This window comes from Oncorhynchus masou, chromosome 6, assembly GCF_036934945.1.
Source record: "Oncorhynchus masou masou isolate Uvic2021 chromosome 6, UVic_Omas_1.1, whole genome shotgun sequence".
Taxonomy (NCBI): Eukaryota; Metazoa; Chordata; class Actinopteri; order Salmoniformes; family Salmonidae; genus Oncorhynchus; species Oncorhynchus masou.
Genome location: NC_088217.1, coordinates 53,385,913 through 53,403,975, shown reverse-complemented (window position 1 = coordinate 53,403,975; position 18,063 = coordinate 53,385,913). Strand labels below are relative to the sequence as shown.

At 42.1% G+C, this 18,063-nt stretch overlaps 1 protein-coding gene across 1 annotated transcript; it reads right to left on the bottom strand.

Annotated features, from left to right (window-relative positions):
- Positions 1–4,162: 4,162 nt before the first annotated feature.
- On the bottom strand, positions 4,163–16,163 carry LOC135542278 (tubby-related protein 1-like). Its single transcript, XM_064969118.1, has 15 exons — positions 15,836–16,163; positions 14,616–14,669; positions 13,707–13,743; positions 10,652–10,769; positions 10,322–10,441; positions 10,091–10,225; positions 9,703–9,816; positions 9,334–9,495; positions 9,168–9,253; positions 8,548–8,715; positions 8,197–8,309; positions 7,966–8,074; positions 7,598–7,696; positions 7,207–7,378; positions 4,163–6,964 (listed from the first exon to the last, which is right to left on the bottom strand). Exons 2-15 carry the CDS (start codon positions 14,660–14,662, stop codon positions 6,831–6,833), a joined length of 1,614 nt encoding a protein of 537 aa, XP_064825190.1. The 5' UTR covers positions 14,663–14,669; positions 15,836–16,163; the 3' UTR covers positions 4,163–6,830.
- Positions 16,164–18,063: the final 1,900 nt, after the last annotated feature.

Genomic DNA, 18,063 nt, shown 5'->3' with positions numbered 1-18,063 from the left:
ATTGCCCATCCCCTCAATCCAACAGTGCAACGCAATACAGAGGATATTGAACTGACATTAATCAGACACAGAATGCATGTATTGACTAGGAAACAACATTCATGTAGCTAAGGATGCACAACAAATGACTTGGCTAGCTAGCAAGCAAACTTACATGGAGCAGAAAAACATTTGATCAGATAATGTTACAATTTCTTACCTCCGCACCAGTCTAGAAAGAGTGCTCATGCATCAACTGTGCTGTTTAGTCCCTGAAAGATCACCAATATGGGATTTTAAAACTGAGTGGTGCTTCATAATTGACACATTCCTGAATAAACAATGAACTAGTTAATGTTAGTTTAGTGTCCAACACTAGCTGCTTGGCTAGTGGGCTGATGTCGAAAGCCCACACTCCCATTGCATGCCCCAATGGTCGAATATATCATGAATTCTAAAGTAATTTGTTGAACATTTCAACATAAACTCAGCAAAAAATAAACGTCTCTTTTTCAGGACCCTGTCTTTCAAAGATAATTCGTAAAAATCCAAATAACTTCACAGATCTTAATTGTAAAAGGTCAAAATCAAATCAAATCTAATCAAATTGTATTTGTCACATACACATGGTTAGCAGATGTTAACGCGAGTGTAGCGAAATGCTTGTGCTTCTAGTTCCGACAATGCAGTAATAACCAACAAGTAATCTAACTAACAATTCCAAAACTACTGTCTTATACACACAAGTGTAGGGGGATAAAGAATATGTACATAAAGATATATGAATGAGTGATGGTAAAGAGCGGCATAGGCAAGATACAGTAGATGGTATCGAGTACAGTATATACATATGACATGAGTATGTAAACAAAGTGGCATAGTTAAAGTGGCTAGTGATACATGTATTACATAAAGATGTAGTAGATGGTATAGAGTACAGTATATACGTATACATATGAGAAGAATAATGTAGGGTATGTAAACATTATATTAGGTAGCATTGTTTAAAGTGGCTAGTGATATATTTTACATCATTTCCCATCAATTCCCATTATTAAAGTGGCTGGAGTTGAGTCAGTGTGTTGGCAGCAGCCACTCAATGTTAGTGGTGGCTGTTTAACAGTCTGATGGCCTTGAGATAGAAGCTGTTTTTCAGTCTCTCGGTCCCAGCTTTGATGCACCTGTACTGACCTCGCCTTCTGGATGATAGCGGGGTGAACAGGCAGTGGCTCGGGTGGTTGTTGTCCTTGATGATCTTTATGACCTTCCTGTAACATTGGGTGGTGTACGTGTCCTGGAGGGCAGGTAGTTTGCCCCCGGAGATGCGTTGTGCAGACCTCACTACCCTCTGGAGAGCCTTACGGTTGTGGGCAGAGCAGTTGCCGTACCAGGCGGTGATACAGCCCGCCAGGATGCTCTCGATTGTGCATCTGTAGAAATTTGTGAGTGCTTTTGGTGACAAGCCCGAATTTCTTCAGCCTCCAGAGGTTGAAGAGGCGCTGCTGCGTCTTCTTCATGATGCTGTCTGTGTGGGTGGACCAATTCAGTTTGTCTGTGATGTGTATGCCGAGGAACTTAAAACTTACTACCCTCTCCACTACTGTTCCATCAATGTGGATAGGGGGTGTACCCTCTGCTGTTTCCTGAAGTCTACAATCATCTCCTAAGTTTTGTTGACGTTGAGTGTGAGGTTATTTTCCTGACACCACACTTCGAGGGCCCTCACCTCCTCCCTGTGGGCCGTCTCGCCGTTGTTGGTAATCAAGCCTACCACTGTTGTGTCGTCCGCAAACTTGATGATTGAGTTGGAGGTGTTCGTGGCCACGCAGTCGTGGGTGAACAGGGAGTACAGGAGAGGGCTCAGAACACACCCTTGTGGGGCCCCAGTGTTGAGGATCAGCGGGGTGGAGATGTTGTTGCCTACCCTCAACACCTGGGGGCGGCCCGTCAGGAAGTCCAGTACCCAGTTGCACAGGGCGGGGTCGAGACCTAGGGTCTCGAGCTTGATGACGAGCTTGGAGGGTACTATGGTGTTAAATGCCGAGCTGTAGTCGATGAACAACATTGTCAAATAGGTATTCCTCTTGTCCAGAAGGGTTAGGGCAGTGTGCAGTGTGGTTGAGATTGCATCGTCTGTGGACCTATTTGGGCGGTAAGCAAATTGGAGTGGGTCTAGGGTGTCAGGTAGGGTGGAGGTGATATGGTCCTTGACTAGTCTCTCAAAGCACTTCATGATGATGGAAGTGAGTGCCACGGGGCGATAGTCGTTTAGCTCAGTTACCTTAGCTTTCTTGGGAACAGGAACAATGGTGGCCCTCTTGAAGCATGTGGGAACAGCAGACTGGGATAGGGATTGATTGACTATGTCCGTAAACACACCAGCCAGCTGGTCTGCGCATGCTCTGAGGGCGCGGCTGGAGATGCCGTCGGGCCTGCAGCCTTGCGAGGGTTAACACGTTTAAATGTTTTCCTCACCTCGGCTGCAGTGAAGGAGAGGCCGCATGTTTTGGTTGCAGGCCATGTCAGTGACACTGTATTGTCCTCAAAGCGGGCAAAAAAGTTATTTAGTCTGCCTGGGAGCAAGACATCCTGGTCCGTGACGGGGCTGGTTTTCTTTTTGTAATCCGTGATTGACTGGAGACCCTGCCACATACCTCTTGTGTCTGAGCCGTTGAATTGAGATTCTACTTTGTCTCTATACTGACGCTTAGCTTGTTTGATTGCCTTGCGGACTGTCCACAATAGGCTGAGAGAGGCTAGACTGAGAGCTTGTAGGCTTATTTTAAGGCAGGTCCTCACCAGACATCACCGGCAACAGCATCGCCCATGGGCACAAGCCCACTGTCGCTGGACAAGACAGGACTGGCAAAAAGTGCTCTTCACTGACGAGTTGCGGTTTTGTCTCCCGAGGAGTGATGGTCGGATTCGAGTTTATCGTTGAAGGAATGAGCGTTACACCCAGGCCTGTACTCTGGAGCGGGATCAATTTGGAGGTGAAGGGTCTGTCATGGTCTGGGGCGGTGTGTCACAGCATCATTGGACTGAGCTTGTTGTCATTGCAGGCAATCCTCCTCCCTCAGGTACCCTTCCTGCAGACTCATCCTGACATGACCCTCCAGCTTGACAATGCCACCAGCCATACTGCTCGTTCTGTGCGTGATTTCCTGCAAGACATGGCCATGGCCAACGAAGAGCCCGGAAATCAATCCCATTGAGCATGTCTGGGACCTGTTGGATCGGAGGGTGAGGGCTAGTGCCATTCCCCCCAGAAATGTCCGGGAACTTGCAGGTGCCTTGGTGGAAGAGTGGGGTATCATCTCACAGCAAGAACTGGCAAATCAGGTGCATTCCATGAGGAGGAAATGCACTGCAGTACTTAATGCAGCTGGTGGCCACACCAGATACTGACTATTACTTTTGATTTTGACCCACCTTTATTCAGGGACACATTATTCAATTTCTGTTAGTCACGTCTGTGGTTGTTGTTCAGTTTATGTCGCAGTTGTTGAATATTGTGTTCATACAAACATTTACACATGTTAAGTTTGCTGAAAATTAACGCAGTTGGCGGTGAGAGGGCGTTTCTTTTTTTGCAGAGTTTAATTTGTTGGATAAATATACATTATACGCACATTTCATGGTTGTTCTTTATTATGGATAAATGAGACACTTTGCTTCACTCTGCGCGTCACAGCGACTCATTTGTGGATTGCATACATTGACAGGTGGAATACAGATCCACAAGCACTTTTTGAATGTGCAAATTCCACCGTTGTAAATGTTAGGGATTTCTGAACAAATTGTTGTTTTATTTGTGAGCTATGTTGAATATATTTACGGATCGATTTATTCATGACTTATTGTGAACATTTGTTCAATCGTTTTACGTATTCACAGGTTATGGTTTAATTGATTTAATGTTTTACATATTCACAGATTGTTTATAGTGACATGTTTACATATTTTTATAAATTCATAATCAATTTTATTTGTGAGTTATGCTGAATACGCACAGATCGCGGTAGACATATTTACAGAATAAAGAAACACATCTCACGCCATAGTCCACAACTAGAAAACCAACGGCTGATACATTTGTAACCAATTCTCTCGTCATAAAAAAAAACATTTTCCAGTTACAAATATATTGTCAGACAAAAGCAAGAATCGAATCACTGCAGGCCACAGTTAGCATTGAGTTTCCAATTAGTTTTAATGTAAACACTAGTATAGTGCTGTCAAATGCACAGTAAACTACAGCGTCATCTTTTGGATTTGTGCAACCTAACGTAGCAGGTGTAAATAAAATTGTTTGTGCAACAATATGCTTATCCTGTAAGAATGTTTTAAACATGTCATACTTTATTTGAGCATGTTATCTCCAAGCCTGCACTTTGGTTTGCAAGACACTGAAATGCATTGTTACCTTCTGATCATACATTAAGAATCGTTATCAAAACAACAATAATGGAGCTTTATGTTTGTCAATAGCTGTCAATATAAGTCTCTTGTCCACATGATTCATACAAAGTCAGAATCTAGCCTAAGAGAGAACATACAGTTCTCGGTTTACATACACTTCGGTTGGAGTCATTAAAACTAGTTTTTCAACCACTCTACAAATTTCTTGTTAACTATAGTTTTGGCAAGTCGGTTAGGACATCTACTTTGTGCATGACACAAGTCATTATTCCAACAATTGTTTAGACAGATTATTTCACTTATAATTCTCTGTATCACAATTCCAGTGGGTCAGAAGTTCACATACACTAAGTTGACTGTGTCTTTAAACAGCTTGGAAAATTCCAGAAAATTATAGGCTAATTTACATAATTTGAGTCAATTGGAGGTGTACCTGTGGATGTATTTCAAGGCCTACCTTCAAACTCAGTGCCTCTTTGCTTGACATCATGGGAAAATCAAAAGAAATCAGCCAAGACCTCAGAAAAAAAATTGTAGACCTCCACAAGTCTGGTTCAAACACCTGAAGGTACCACTTTCATCTATACAAATAATAGTACGCAAGTATAAACACCATGGGACCACGCAGCCGCCATACCGCTCAGGAAGGAGACGTGTTCTGTCTACTAGAGATGAACGCATCTTGTGCGTTGTGGGGGTGCTTTGCTGCAGGAGGGACTGGTGCACTTCACACAATAGATGGCATCATGAAAGGAGGAAAGATATGGATATATTGAAGCAACATCTCAAGACATCAGTCAGGAAGTTAAAACTTGGTCGCAAATGGGTCTTCCAAATGGACAATGACCCCAAGCATACTTCCAAAGTTGTGGCAAAATGGCTTAAGGATAACAAAGTCAAGGTATTGGAGAGGCAATCACAAAGCCCTGACCTCAAACCTATAAAACATTTGTGGGCAGAACTGAAAAAGTGTGTGCGAGCAAGGAGGCCTACAAATCTAACTCAGTTACACCAGCTCTGTCAGGAGGAATGGGCCCAAATTCACCCAACTTATTGTGGAAGGCTACCCAAAACGTTTGACCTAAGTTAAACAATTTAAAGGTAATGCTAACAAATACTAATTGAGTGTATGAACTTCTGACCCACTGGGAATGTGATGAAAGAAATAAAAGCTGAAATAAATCATTCTCTATTATTCTGACATTTCATATTCAAGATAAAATGGTGATCCTAACTGACATAAAACAGGGAATTTTAGGATTACATGTCAGGAATTGTGAAAAACTGAGTTTAAATGTATTTGGCTAAGGTGTATGTAAACTTCCGACTTCAACTGTACATAGAGAGAACATAAAAAGGCAGGTATCAGAACAACAAAATTGTTGCTTGAGTGGAATGAGAACAGCAAATGAGATTAGTAAAATACTTGTGACTGTTGACAGTCAATTGGTACAAGCATATTGCCTTGTGCCACTGCCTCTTAAGTGTTCACAATGAAACCTCTAATTTGTTTAAGGAGGTCATAATATTGGTGATAAAAATCCCGAACATGAACATACAGTAGACATCTGATAAGCACACATTGAGCTAAAATAAGGTCAATTTCATAATGCTGACATAACACAATGCATGGAAACAAGCGTAACCCTACTGATAATAAGAACAAGTATGCCTAAATTAGTCCACGTAGACCCAGTTTTTCTACCAATGGACTTGAGATTACACATGTTTGGTTTTGCCTTCCAAACGAAATACAACAGAATGAATTGTACATGTACTATACTATAAAATCCTTGATGTAGATGGGAGGGAGATAGGCTTTCAGTCTTCAATGTTACTTTCATCCCCCAATTGGTGTATGTGCCAAAGCACACCACATTTCAAGTGCTCAGCCTTGCATGCAGCATCAGCAAGGATCTCCTATGGACAAAGTAACGTTGTTCCCAGAAAAGTTTATGCTTATCATGAGACCACAGGAGGTTGGTGGCGCCTTCATTTGGGAGGACTGGCTCATGGTAATGGCTGGAGTGGAATTAGTGGAGTGGTATCAAACACATGGTTTCCAGGTGTTTGATGCCATTCCTGAAAATAAAAGAGAGCCGCACACTCTAGGAGCTCAGATGCAAAAATTTAATTACCAAGCTGTCATCAAGATGCCATTCCGTCAGCTCAGTTCCGGGCTATTATTATGAGCCACCCTCCCCTCAGCAGCCTCCTGTGCATGAGACGCAAACAAACCAAACAATCCCAGAAGGCAGTCCATGTGTTATCAAATGCACTTGGATTCCCATCTCGTCTAGGACGTCCATCCTTCTGTGTACCTTGCACTGATGTTGAGTGGTGAACGAAATTCTTCTTTCTGGTAGTGTGCATCTGTAATATAACGAGTTGCAGCAGCTTGAGGCGGCACAGGGGCCCATAGTTTCCTGTTATTCGCAGGTTATTTTGCCATCAAAGCTGGATAGAGCGATGGCAAAGGCCTGCACCGCACACATGGGGTAGCTATAGTCCAGAGTGAAAGCATCATCTGCTACTCGTCCAAACTGCATCACAATATAGGCCTCTAGAAAAAGGAAAGAAATGAAAACAATGTACACACAGTTTTACATTTACACTTTTGCAACAAAAAAACTCCCAGAAAATATACTGTATTTGGGAGCTTTGTGACTCTATTCAACGTTATTCACCTTATTTTTGTTCTTGGAATTTCATCCACCGGTATTGTATATGATAGTTACTAGAAATAAGCAATATGTACACGATGTTATGATTGTGGATGATTTTTCGGTTTGAGGCTCTTCTCACCATCTTTGCTGTGGATGATCTGAAAGTTCTTGATGGAGGCCTGTGTGACCCTGCCGTTGAAGTTCAGCACATGTGACGCCGTGTCGTCGTTCCACGTGGGGGTCTTGTTGTGGAGTTCGATCAGATTGTCCATCTTTCTGTTCTGGAACTTCATCAGTAAACCGTTGTTGTCCTGAGGAAGAGGGATGTGGGAGAAACGCAGCAGTGTGGCTGGTCACATTAACAATATGGACACCGAGGAATGTTGCGGTGAAAGGAGACCATCCAATGTATTATGTGGCCTCCTACAAAAGATTGCTCATTCAAGACCTTTAAAATCAGGACAATGGTGTTGTTCATCCTCATCCATAACACAAGCAGAATGACATCTGTAAAACAATGGTTTGCTTACGCTGCGAGGTCGGATGGGTACCCGTTCACTGTCCTTGCCCATCCCTGGGATGATGACGGTCAACCTTCTGGGGCCCTTTATTCCCAAGACATTAGTTTCCTGTCGACCAAAGGTCAGAGCGATACGCGGAAATAGGAATTACATTGTCATGGAAGTTGGGAGTCCACCATTTATCAATTTAATGTAAGATTTTCTAATTACAATCTTATAATGAACATTCTTTGAAGTACCTATAGCCCCTTCACTAACCCTTTGTAACCCATTAAAGAGTCATTGAATGGCTCAACTATACAGAAATAATTAGCAGTTTGTAAACTACTTATAAAACCTTCACAAAGGGTACTTCAATGTGAATGTCAAAGCCTTACATAAATGATGGCTGCTAGTTCTTGGCGAGCATTGGACATGTCTGGTAGAGCTCTGTCTGGATGCAGAGCATTGTCAAACACTGTGAACTTCGTGCCCATCATATTGGACCTATGGAGTGTAAATAATCAATCCATGAATGCAACGAGCTTATGAAACGCATGATTCCAGGTGTAATACTATGTATTTTATAGACAAGTTACAGTTTATCTATGACTATAGGTTACGGATACCTCAACTTTCCAATGAAATTTTCTCCACCCCTAGACAAGTCTGTGGGGTCAATGGAGATAAGGTAATTGGAGGTTGTGCTTTTCTTTCGTTTTCTCCCAGCCAGTAGAAAGACCTGTAAAAACACAGAACAAATCTCCTGGACAATGATTCCTCAAAAGCATAACATAACGTAAATCCACAACTTGGTTTTAAGCTCACGTTGGCTCCATCTCAGACTGAGATTCATTTTGAAACCAAAACCTCAAAAGCGGTGTGTGACTCATCTGAAGCCACATTTGTGGGTTATAATACATTGACGGACAGAATAGAGATCCACAAACCCCTAAATTGGACCTCCGGGAGTGCCTCACCTTCTTTTCATTGTCGAGGTGGAGATAATATGTGGGGTACAAGCCTTTGTCCATGCCCCTCTTGTCCCGGGTCATCTTGCATTTGACCGTCACCCCCTGCTGGGCTGGCTGCAGGACAAACTCCTCCAGGCTGTCAAACTCAATGTCCGGGGATGGAGGCCTCTCCTCCTGAATGTGGGACAAAAAAAATAACTGGATTATCAGTAGGTTAATTTATACATGGCTCTATCTACATTTTCATCCTCTCTCTCTGCCTGTTTCTTAAAATGCATTGGAGAAGGTCAAAGGGGAGAGACCTTAAACTTTCTTATCCAGCGTGGTTGATGAGGCAAGGAGTAATCTTTTTTTGGAGCCCTGATCAGAAGAATGCAGCATTGTATACTCCACCCCACAAACCATCACTGTGCAGTAGCAACATTGTGACCTAGGTCACGATTCAATCCATAATCGCAGAAGTTCAGCACTATAGTGCGTTTGAAATGTAAAAGGTCATTTCTGATTGAACCAACATAGGCAGCATTTACAGTCCAATTGGTATTGTGCTATAGTGCTGAACTTATGCGATACGGATTGAATCGAGAGCCTAGTCACTAAACGGGGACCGGCAGACACAAACCTACCTTCTTCTTCTTCTTCCCTTTTCCCTTTTTCTTTTTTGTCCCTTTTTCTGCCTCAGAGTCAGAATCGTCACTCTCTGATGCTTTGGCTGATAGAAAAATAAAACATTAGGAAAACTGGCAGGAAGACACCCAAACCCTTGGGCTGTATTTAATTAAAGCAGAACACACTTGCCTTTCTTTTTCTTCTTGTCTTTGTTCTTGTCTTTACCCTTGTCCTTGTCTCCCCCTGCTGCGAACATGGATGCCGGGTTGGCGTTCTCCTTCTTTTTTGATTTTGACTTGCTGGACTTGGTTTCTGGTTCACTGTCATCACTATCAGATTTGGCTGCTGGTTTTAGAGAATGCACTCCAGGTTATGATCATATCTCAGTGTACCTACAGTGCTGTAACATTATTGCAATGTGTTCTCTTCCAAAATGGGTGTGGGACACAAGTAATACATGACGATGGGTTAGAGATTGTCAGCCAATCAAATCGATCATTATTTATCCCTAAAATTGCAAAATCAATACGTAAAGCTAGTGTTAACACTTACCTTTCTTCTTGCTCTTGGAGTCTGACTTATCCTTATCTCCATTTACACAGAACAGAGAAGCCGGTTCCTTTTTCTTGGTGTCGTTCTTCGTTTTTTTGTCATACTCTTTGTCATCTGAAAAAAAGGCGTGAGGCAAAAATACACCTCTCAAGCGATGCCATTTTCTCCCCAGTGCTATACAAAAATAAGTTCTGAAACGTGTTTTGTATTTTTGTATACATATTTGCATTCTGTCCGGTATGTAATGTGCAACAGCTTGTTTGGTGATGACAACGTAAGGCTGTGGGGGACTAGTGTTTCCTCTCACTCAACATTTCGGCAAAGAAATCTCCTACCAAATCCTCTTAAACCAGGTCGTATTCTTGTTGTTTCAGTAACTCCTGCCCACCTTTCGCTTTGGATTTCTTCTCCATGCCATCTTTGTCAGAACCTTCTTTTGGTGTCTTTTTCTTTGCCTTCTTTTGTGGAGTCTCTTCCTCATCATCATCTTCTTCTGTATCTGAACCTTGAGCAGAAAAGGGGACTTTTTTTAAATAATTGGGTTTGAAATAAATGTTGATGCTTTAACATGCAGTTCCACGCAGAGCATCATCTCAGTTATATATTGCCGACTGCTTACCTTTCTGTTTCTTTGGCACACTTTTTGTTTTCTTCTTTAGCTCGTCTTTCTCTTTCCCTTTCACTTTTTCCTTTTCTGTTTTTTCTCCGTCTGGTTTCTTTTTCTTGACCTTTTTCCCACCTATTTGACAACAAAAAAAATGAATTGAGAGTTGACCTCCAAAGAAATGAATATACTTTTGAGCGATAGCCATATTAATTCATTACATTTGGATACTGCACACTATCTCAGATAGAAATGATTTATTTGTGGATCACCAGCATTTTGCCAATCATTTGCGTATGTCTCATTTGAAGATATGTTATTTAAACTTTGCAGAGCAGTCCATACTTTGAACAGCAGGATTCTCTTCTCCAGACAGCTCTTCGCTCTTCTTGTTCTTGCTCTTTTTGGGCTTGGCATCGGCACCATTGGTGGCTGGGTTGGCTGACTCGGCCTTCTTCTTTGGCTTATAGAAAGCATTATCTGCAGGAAGAAGAGTCAGAGAGGAGACAAGGAGAGCGGGGCAGACCGGAGAGACATGACACAGCTGTGCAGTAAGGACAAAATCCTACGTTTAAGATCTACTGTATGTGCGTAACAGCCTTTTTGCATGAACCATGCTTTTACACTGAGTGCACAAAACATTAAGAGCACCTGCTCTTTCCATGACAGACTGACCTGGTGAATCCAGTTGTAAGCTATAATCCCTTATTGATGTCACTTGTTAAATCCGCTTATATCAGTATAGATGAAAGGGAGGAAACAGGTTAAAGAAGGATTTTTAAGCCTTGAGACAATTGAGACATGGATTGTGTATGTGTGCTATTCAACGGCTGAATGGGCAAGACAAATATTTAAGTGCCATTGAACAGGGTATGATAGTAGGTGCCAGGTGCACCGGTTTAAGTGTGTCAAGAACTGCAGCGCTGATGGGTTTTTCACACTCAACAGTTTACCGTGTGTATCAAGAATGGTCCACTACCCAAAGGACATCCAGACAACTTGACACAACTGCGGGAAGCATTGGAGTCAACATGGGCCAGCATCCCTGTGGAACACTTGACACTTTGTAGAGTCCATGCCCTGACGAATTGAGGCTGTTCTGGGGGCAAAAGGGGGGTGCAACTCAATATTAGGAAGGTGTTCTTAATGTTTTGTACACTCAGTGTATGCCAATAGTAAATGTTGCAGGAGCATGAAGATTTTAGTGACTTACCATCCAAAAGACAGTAAGGTGCAAGCAGAAATGTATGGAGACAGAAACAAGTAAAGCACTGTACATTTCAAATCACACTTCTATAAACACAGTATACTTGATTATCCCATATTATATCTTTTTACTACTGTCAAGACATTCTCTTAAAACCGATTCATTTTCAAAAAGGAAAGAGTGGCCAATTCAGTAATGTCTACATTTGGAACAGATAACAATCATTTTAAATATTCTAGGTAATACTTTCTATATTATGTAACCTGCCCTTCTGACACAGTGACCTAACAATCAATCATTAGTCACCTGCCTCAATCACAAACATGTCTTGTCACATCCAGTGTTGAAAAATGAAGTTACATTATTATAATGTAGCAGTAGGGCGTTAAGAGATTTAGAGTAATAAACAGAGTCATATCAATTACACAAGGCTGCTGTGTGTGTGTGTGTGGGGGGGGAGGGGGAGGGGGGGGGGGGGGGTTGGAAGTGTGCAGCTGGAAGTGCACCGAACAACCCAACTCTATTCAACACGCAAGCACATTCAGCTTTTCTCCGAATCAGTCTTATTCACTCGCTCTGGTATTATGTCAGTCAGCCTCCCACTACTCCCAGCAATCCCTTTCATGTGACAACTGACCAGAAACCAACTATCACCACACCACAGAATCACAAGAAAACTGGAATAAGGTCAGTCACTTTTATTCTGTTCATTTAAACGGACTGACGACGGAGTGCAGCGATGGATGGCCACAGTAATCCGATTAAGACGTGACTCTATTTCTGTCCTCACCTCAGACAAGCTGCCACTAGCGGCCTGCAGACCAAGCGGTCATCATGGATTTTTTTCAAGAGAAATCTGAATATGTCCATCAAATAGATTGTTGGCTATTTCATGAATGACAGTCAACATTGACCCCCCCCCCCCCCCCTACCCTACCGCCTTTCCCACATCACAGCAAATTTGTTACCTCACAAATGTGTCAGAGCCAAATCAAGCCCAGTGGCCAATTCTACATAACCATAAATACGCAACAGACACCGACTCTGGCCTTGCGGTTAAAGTGCGATTGGAGGTGTAATAGTTCGATCGCTGTCCGAGTGATACCAATGGGACCCGATGCACCTCTCCGCTTGGCACTCTGCGTTAAAATGATAGATTGGGGGCCTTGTGATAGACTCGCATCCAGAGGGTGTCCTTTTAAACTGAAACTGCCTCACGCTACGAAACAGGAGGCTCCCGTCCTGCTTCTGTGAGCAAAGGCTACTCACGAAGCACAACAAGCTGGGGTAAACCAGCCACTTTAGAACTGTAACAATACCACAGCAGCATGCTCAATCACTCGAGTATTCGGTTGAAATAATCTAGTCAACCGGTTTTCTATCCACTGAATTGTCTAGCAATCATGAGGGCAAGTAATTTAACCCGTAGTCATCGTAAACACCATTATAGTATATCCGAATGAATCAAAATGCTATATGAGAAATGTTATTAAATTTATAGGACCCATCGCGAGTATTCCTTCTCTCAGGCGTCCCTTCGACAAGAAAAGCCCCTCAAAACAGTTTCGATAACGTTACCTTCTCTGCAGACATTGTGTGGCCAGTGACTTCAGTTCTAACAAACTACAGGCTCCTCTTTTCCCTAAAAGTTGTTAGTTTAAAAGGAAGAGGGGGGGGCAATTCAACACAATGGAGATAATGAAGAGAGTGAGTAGCCTGGGACTCAATAGCTAGCAATCAGCAGAAACTTGCTAATAGGATTTATGTGTAAAGTCATCAGCTTTTCAAAGGCAGAGACACGTCAACGGGACGAACCAACATGGCGTAGGAGGAGGTGTGTTAGAGGACAGAGGACAAACACAGGTCCGTTATACACATGTGGTAACGGACCCCCCCCTGTGAATGTAATGGTCGATGTGACTCATTACTAACCAACTTTGACTCGGACACAAAACAAGAACTAAACGACACACACACACACACACACACACACACACACACACACACACACACACACACACACACACACACACACACACACACACACACACACACACACACACACACACACACACACACACACACACACACACACACGTAAATGGGCAACAAGTGTCTTAAAAATGTACGCAAAGGCACACCCTGCTGTAGGTATCTTTTTGTATTTTAAAACTTGGTATGATTGTCTTTTACCTTATGTGGAGTGGACATAGCTTGACTTTCTTGAGACCTGTGGAATCAATTTTTTAAAATCATGACACTTTTTAATAATTCATTTCTTCAGACATAGGTATGGGCAAGACATATATGACATTGAGATGCATTGAGCTGACATTATTTATTATTATTCGCGAAATAGTGTAATGTCTGTTCTACATGATGTATATCTGTAACATTGCACCCTCCAGAACACCTTGCAAAGAAGGGCATCTATTGGTAGATGGGTAAAAAATAAAATAAAAAGCATACATTGAAAATCCCTGTGAGCACGGTGATGTTATTAATTACATTTTGGATGGTGTATCAACACACCCAGTCACTACAAAGACACGGGCATCCTTCCTAAGGAAGGTAAACCACTAAGGGATTTCACCATGAGGCCAATGGTAACTTTAAAACATTTACAGGATTGAATGGCTGTGATAGGATAAAACTGAAGATCGATCAACAACGTTATAGTTACTCCACAATATTAGCCTAATTGACAGTGTGAAAAGAAGGAAGCCTGTACAGAATAAAAATATTCCAAAACATGCATCATGTTTGCAGCAAAGCAAAAGCACTGAAGTAAAACTGAAAAAATGTGACAAAGCAATTACATTTTTGTCCTGAATACAAAGTGTTATGTTTGGGGCAAATCCAATACAACACATTGCTGAGTACCACTCTCCATATTTTCAAGCACAGTGGTGGCTGCAACATTAAAAAATATATTTTTGCACTTTGTCATTGTGGAGTATTGTTGGTAGATGGAGGAGAGAAAAATAATATATTTAATCCATTTTGAATTCAGGCTGTAACAGAACAACATTTGGAATAAGTCAAGGGGGTATGAATACTTTCTGAAGGCACTGTATATTAAGACATGCACCAAGATCTTACCGGTCGTCTGTCCAGACGTCTCTGAGGGTTTTCTTCCGGAGAGGCATGAGTGTCCTGAGGAGAGGGGTAGGAATCATAGAAGGAAAGTGGTTGTGTTCGAGGAGTGGATGGTTGCTCTGGACATGTGTCAAAAAGGAGGGAAGAACCCTTCTTACGAAAAAATGAAGACAAAAATCACGTTATTTTCGTTTGTAAGCCTATGATTTCAAAATATGATCCCTTCATCAATGTAATACATTGATTTACAGTAAGTGTTTTTCAATTGAAATGGTGGTGCTTAATCTTAGTGGGCTCCCGAGTGGCGCAGCAGTCTAAGGCACTGCATCTCAGTGCTAGAGGCGTCACTACAGACCCTGGTTTGATTCCAGGCTGTATCACAACCGGCCGTGATTGGGAGACCCATAGGGCAGCGCACAATTGGCCCAACGTCGTCCGGGTTAGGGTTTGGCCGGGGTAGGCCGTCATTGTAAATAAGAATTTGTTCTTAACTGACTTGCCTAGTTAAATTTTAAAAATCTTACTTTATATGTAAATAAAGTCACATGCATGTACACACACACATGTAGGCAGACAAACATAGGCAGGGATCTAAATTCAAATGTTTCATTGATAACACTGGTGCTCCCAATTTAAAAAAAAAAAAAAGTTAGGAGCACCACAGGAAATTTAGGGGAACCAGAAAATATATATATATTTATAAATCCAGTTTCCTTTCTTTCTGTGGCCCCAAATGTTAATGTAATATTAGCTAGCCAATGAGGTAACATGACTGAACAAAGTGTAAACAAATGGTTAACGATGCGCTAGTAAGTTCAAAACTGCCCACGACATGGTTTATGAATGTAAAATGCGGTCTCGGCGTCCGCTATAGGAAGAAAGAAATGTTGCGCCATCAATTGTGGGCCAGGTCTTTTGACCTGATTGTGCTAGAAGCAAGCCGTTTTCCCTGTAGTAATAGCGCAACCATGACGCTATCAAATATTTTTTATCGAGGGCACCCGGAAACCACGGTACAGCAATGCCTTAGCATTACAACAATTATTATGTGTAATATTGCTTTCCTAGTCGCACGGTGCTCCCAAAATACAACTCCTAGTCACACAGACAAATATTTCGTCACATATGCGACCAAATTGGTCGCACTTTAGAGCCCTCAACACGGGCATAAGCACAAGCTCATACTCACACATGCATGCACACACACGTATGTACGTATGTACCTTTGACTGGCTCCAAGTAGATGCTGATCATTGGATGTGCTCTGTGCTGTGGTCAGTGTGGTCTCCCCTTAGCCCACCACTGTGTGACTGCCCACAGGGGTTCATACTGATCCTGGCTATGTGGGCTGGTCATATGACCACTTCACTAAGATGATTGTCTACAGAGCAACAGGTCCCCTCAACCTCACTAATCCACTCCACTCTATTCCACTGCACACTACTACTACCTCTTAATAGGATTGCCGACAAAGGATTTGGTCCACTCAACAACTCCACTAGTCCTCTCCACCACTACTTGTTAATCAGATTGCCAGCAGGGCAACCTGTCCCTTCCACTACCACCCACCCCACCAGGACACGACAAGACATCCTGCCCCCCCTTACACTACGGTTTACCATAATCAGCTCTACACCATCTGGGGACTTTTCAATCCTTTTTTGAAGAAAGAGGGAGATCTGATAGGGTTGGATTGTCAACCTCTATTATAAGAGTTTCCCTAACCGGACCAGCATAAGAAAATACCGATTCAACATACATTCTGGTATATGAACGAGAACCAGCGTGTGTTTCCCATTGGTGGATGAGTGGTGTTTCGTGATCGTGCAACAGTCATATGAAGCACAGTTGTAGTTCCTACTTTCTACCACCAGATGCTGCTGAATATCAGCAGACCACAAGTGTTGCAGGAGCCAGTGATAACACATGGGGGCGCACATCAGATTTATGAGAGATTCTGCACAATCATTTGAGTATACAGCCATTTTAATCGATTTTACGTTGCAGCTAGATGTTTTTATAAGCCTATTGCATGACGATAATGTGTCATTCATTGTAACAATGTGTACTTACATTGCGTTTCGGCTACACTAACTGTCGACTACCGTGTCTCAACACAGGTTCTATTTTCACGATTTTCATTCGTTGTGCTATTTATATAGTCGACTGTGAAATTATTGGCACCTTTGATAAAGATGAGAAAATATGACTGTATAAAATAAATAATACAAATACTGACTATTGTATGCTCCAAAGAAGTTGAACTTTATATATTTTTTATACAATAACAATTGCTCGGAGAGAGATTTTAAGTAATAATTTTATTCTCTCAGTTATATATATATTTTTTACTAATACAAATTGCTCAGAGAGAGATTTTGTGAAGTAATACTTTTGTTCTCTCAAAAAGATTGAGGTGAAAAATGATTGGAACCCCACTTTTCAATTCTCTGGCACCCTCTCCCCTTGCTAGGATAATGAGGATGTAGCTCAGTATTTGTATAATTTATTTCATACAGTCTTTTTTGCTCATCTTAATCAAGGATGCCAATACTTTCGGAGATGACTGTAAGTCAATATAATACTGATGATGAAGTAGTAATAATGTGTTGCTCGTAGTAATATTATTCTTAGTAGTTTTAGTAGTATTCATAGCATAGTCAGTTGTGCTGTAGTTGTGATAGTATCACTTGTACAGTATACAGCCCACAGGAGGCTGCCGAGGGGAGGATGGCTCATGTGGTGTGAATGGAATGGTATCCAACACATGGAAACCATGTGTTTGATACTATTCCATTGATTCCGTTCAAGCCGTCACTATGAACCTGTCCTCCCCAATTAAAGTGCCACCAACCTCCTGTGATTCAGCTCTTGCGGTATACAGTGCTGTAGGCCACACACAGTTATACATCTGCAGACTGCACCTGTCTGTGTCTCAACAGTAAATCAGTATTCAAGCTATTGAATGAAAGACGCCTCCTCTCTCGCCTCTCCTCTCCGTATGCCCCATCACACTGGCCAGCCCATTGCCTGTTGAAAGAAGTATAGACTAATAGCTTTGCTGGCATTTCTGTAAACCCTTGACAGTAACACAGCACTTGGCAGACGGCCTAAGGAAGGCCAATGACCTCAGGGCTGGGGAGAGGGTGTCAAGATTTTAAAGAGACAGTACACCAAGCTGACTGTAACTGAGGGATGTGGTGCTGTGTGTCTTCACAACAATTGTACGTATAGACCTACTGTTGTTATCAAATCAAGTGCATCACTACAACATGCTGAACGTGGTAGTTATGCATTTGGTGACAGGATGGTGGTAAATGTTGCATCCAGTAATGAAAAGACATCACAATAAATGCTAGTTAAAGCAACATTCTTAATACATTAACAATTGTAACAACAAAACAGAACAACATCAAAACACAGAACAAAATAAAAGGGTAGAAAAGGGGAC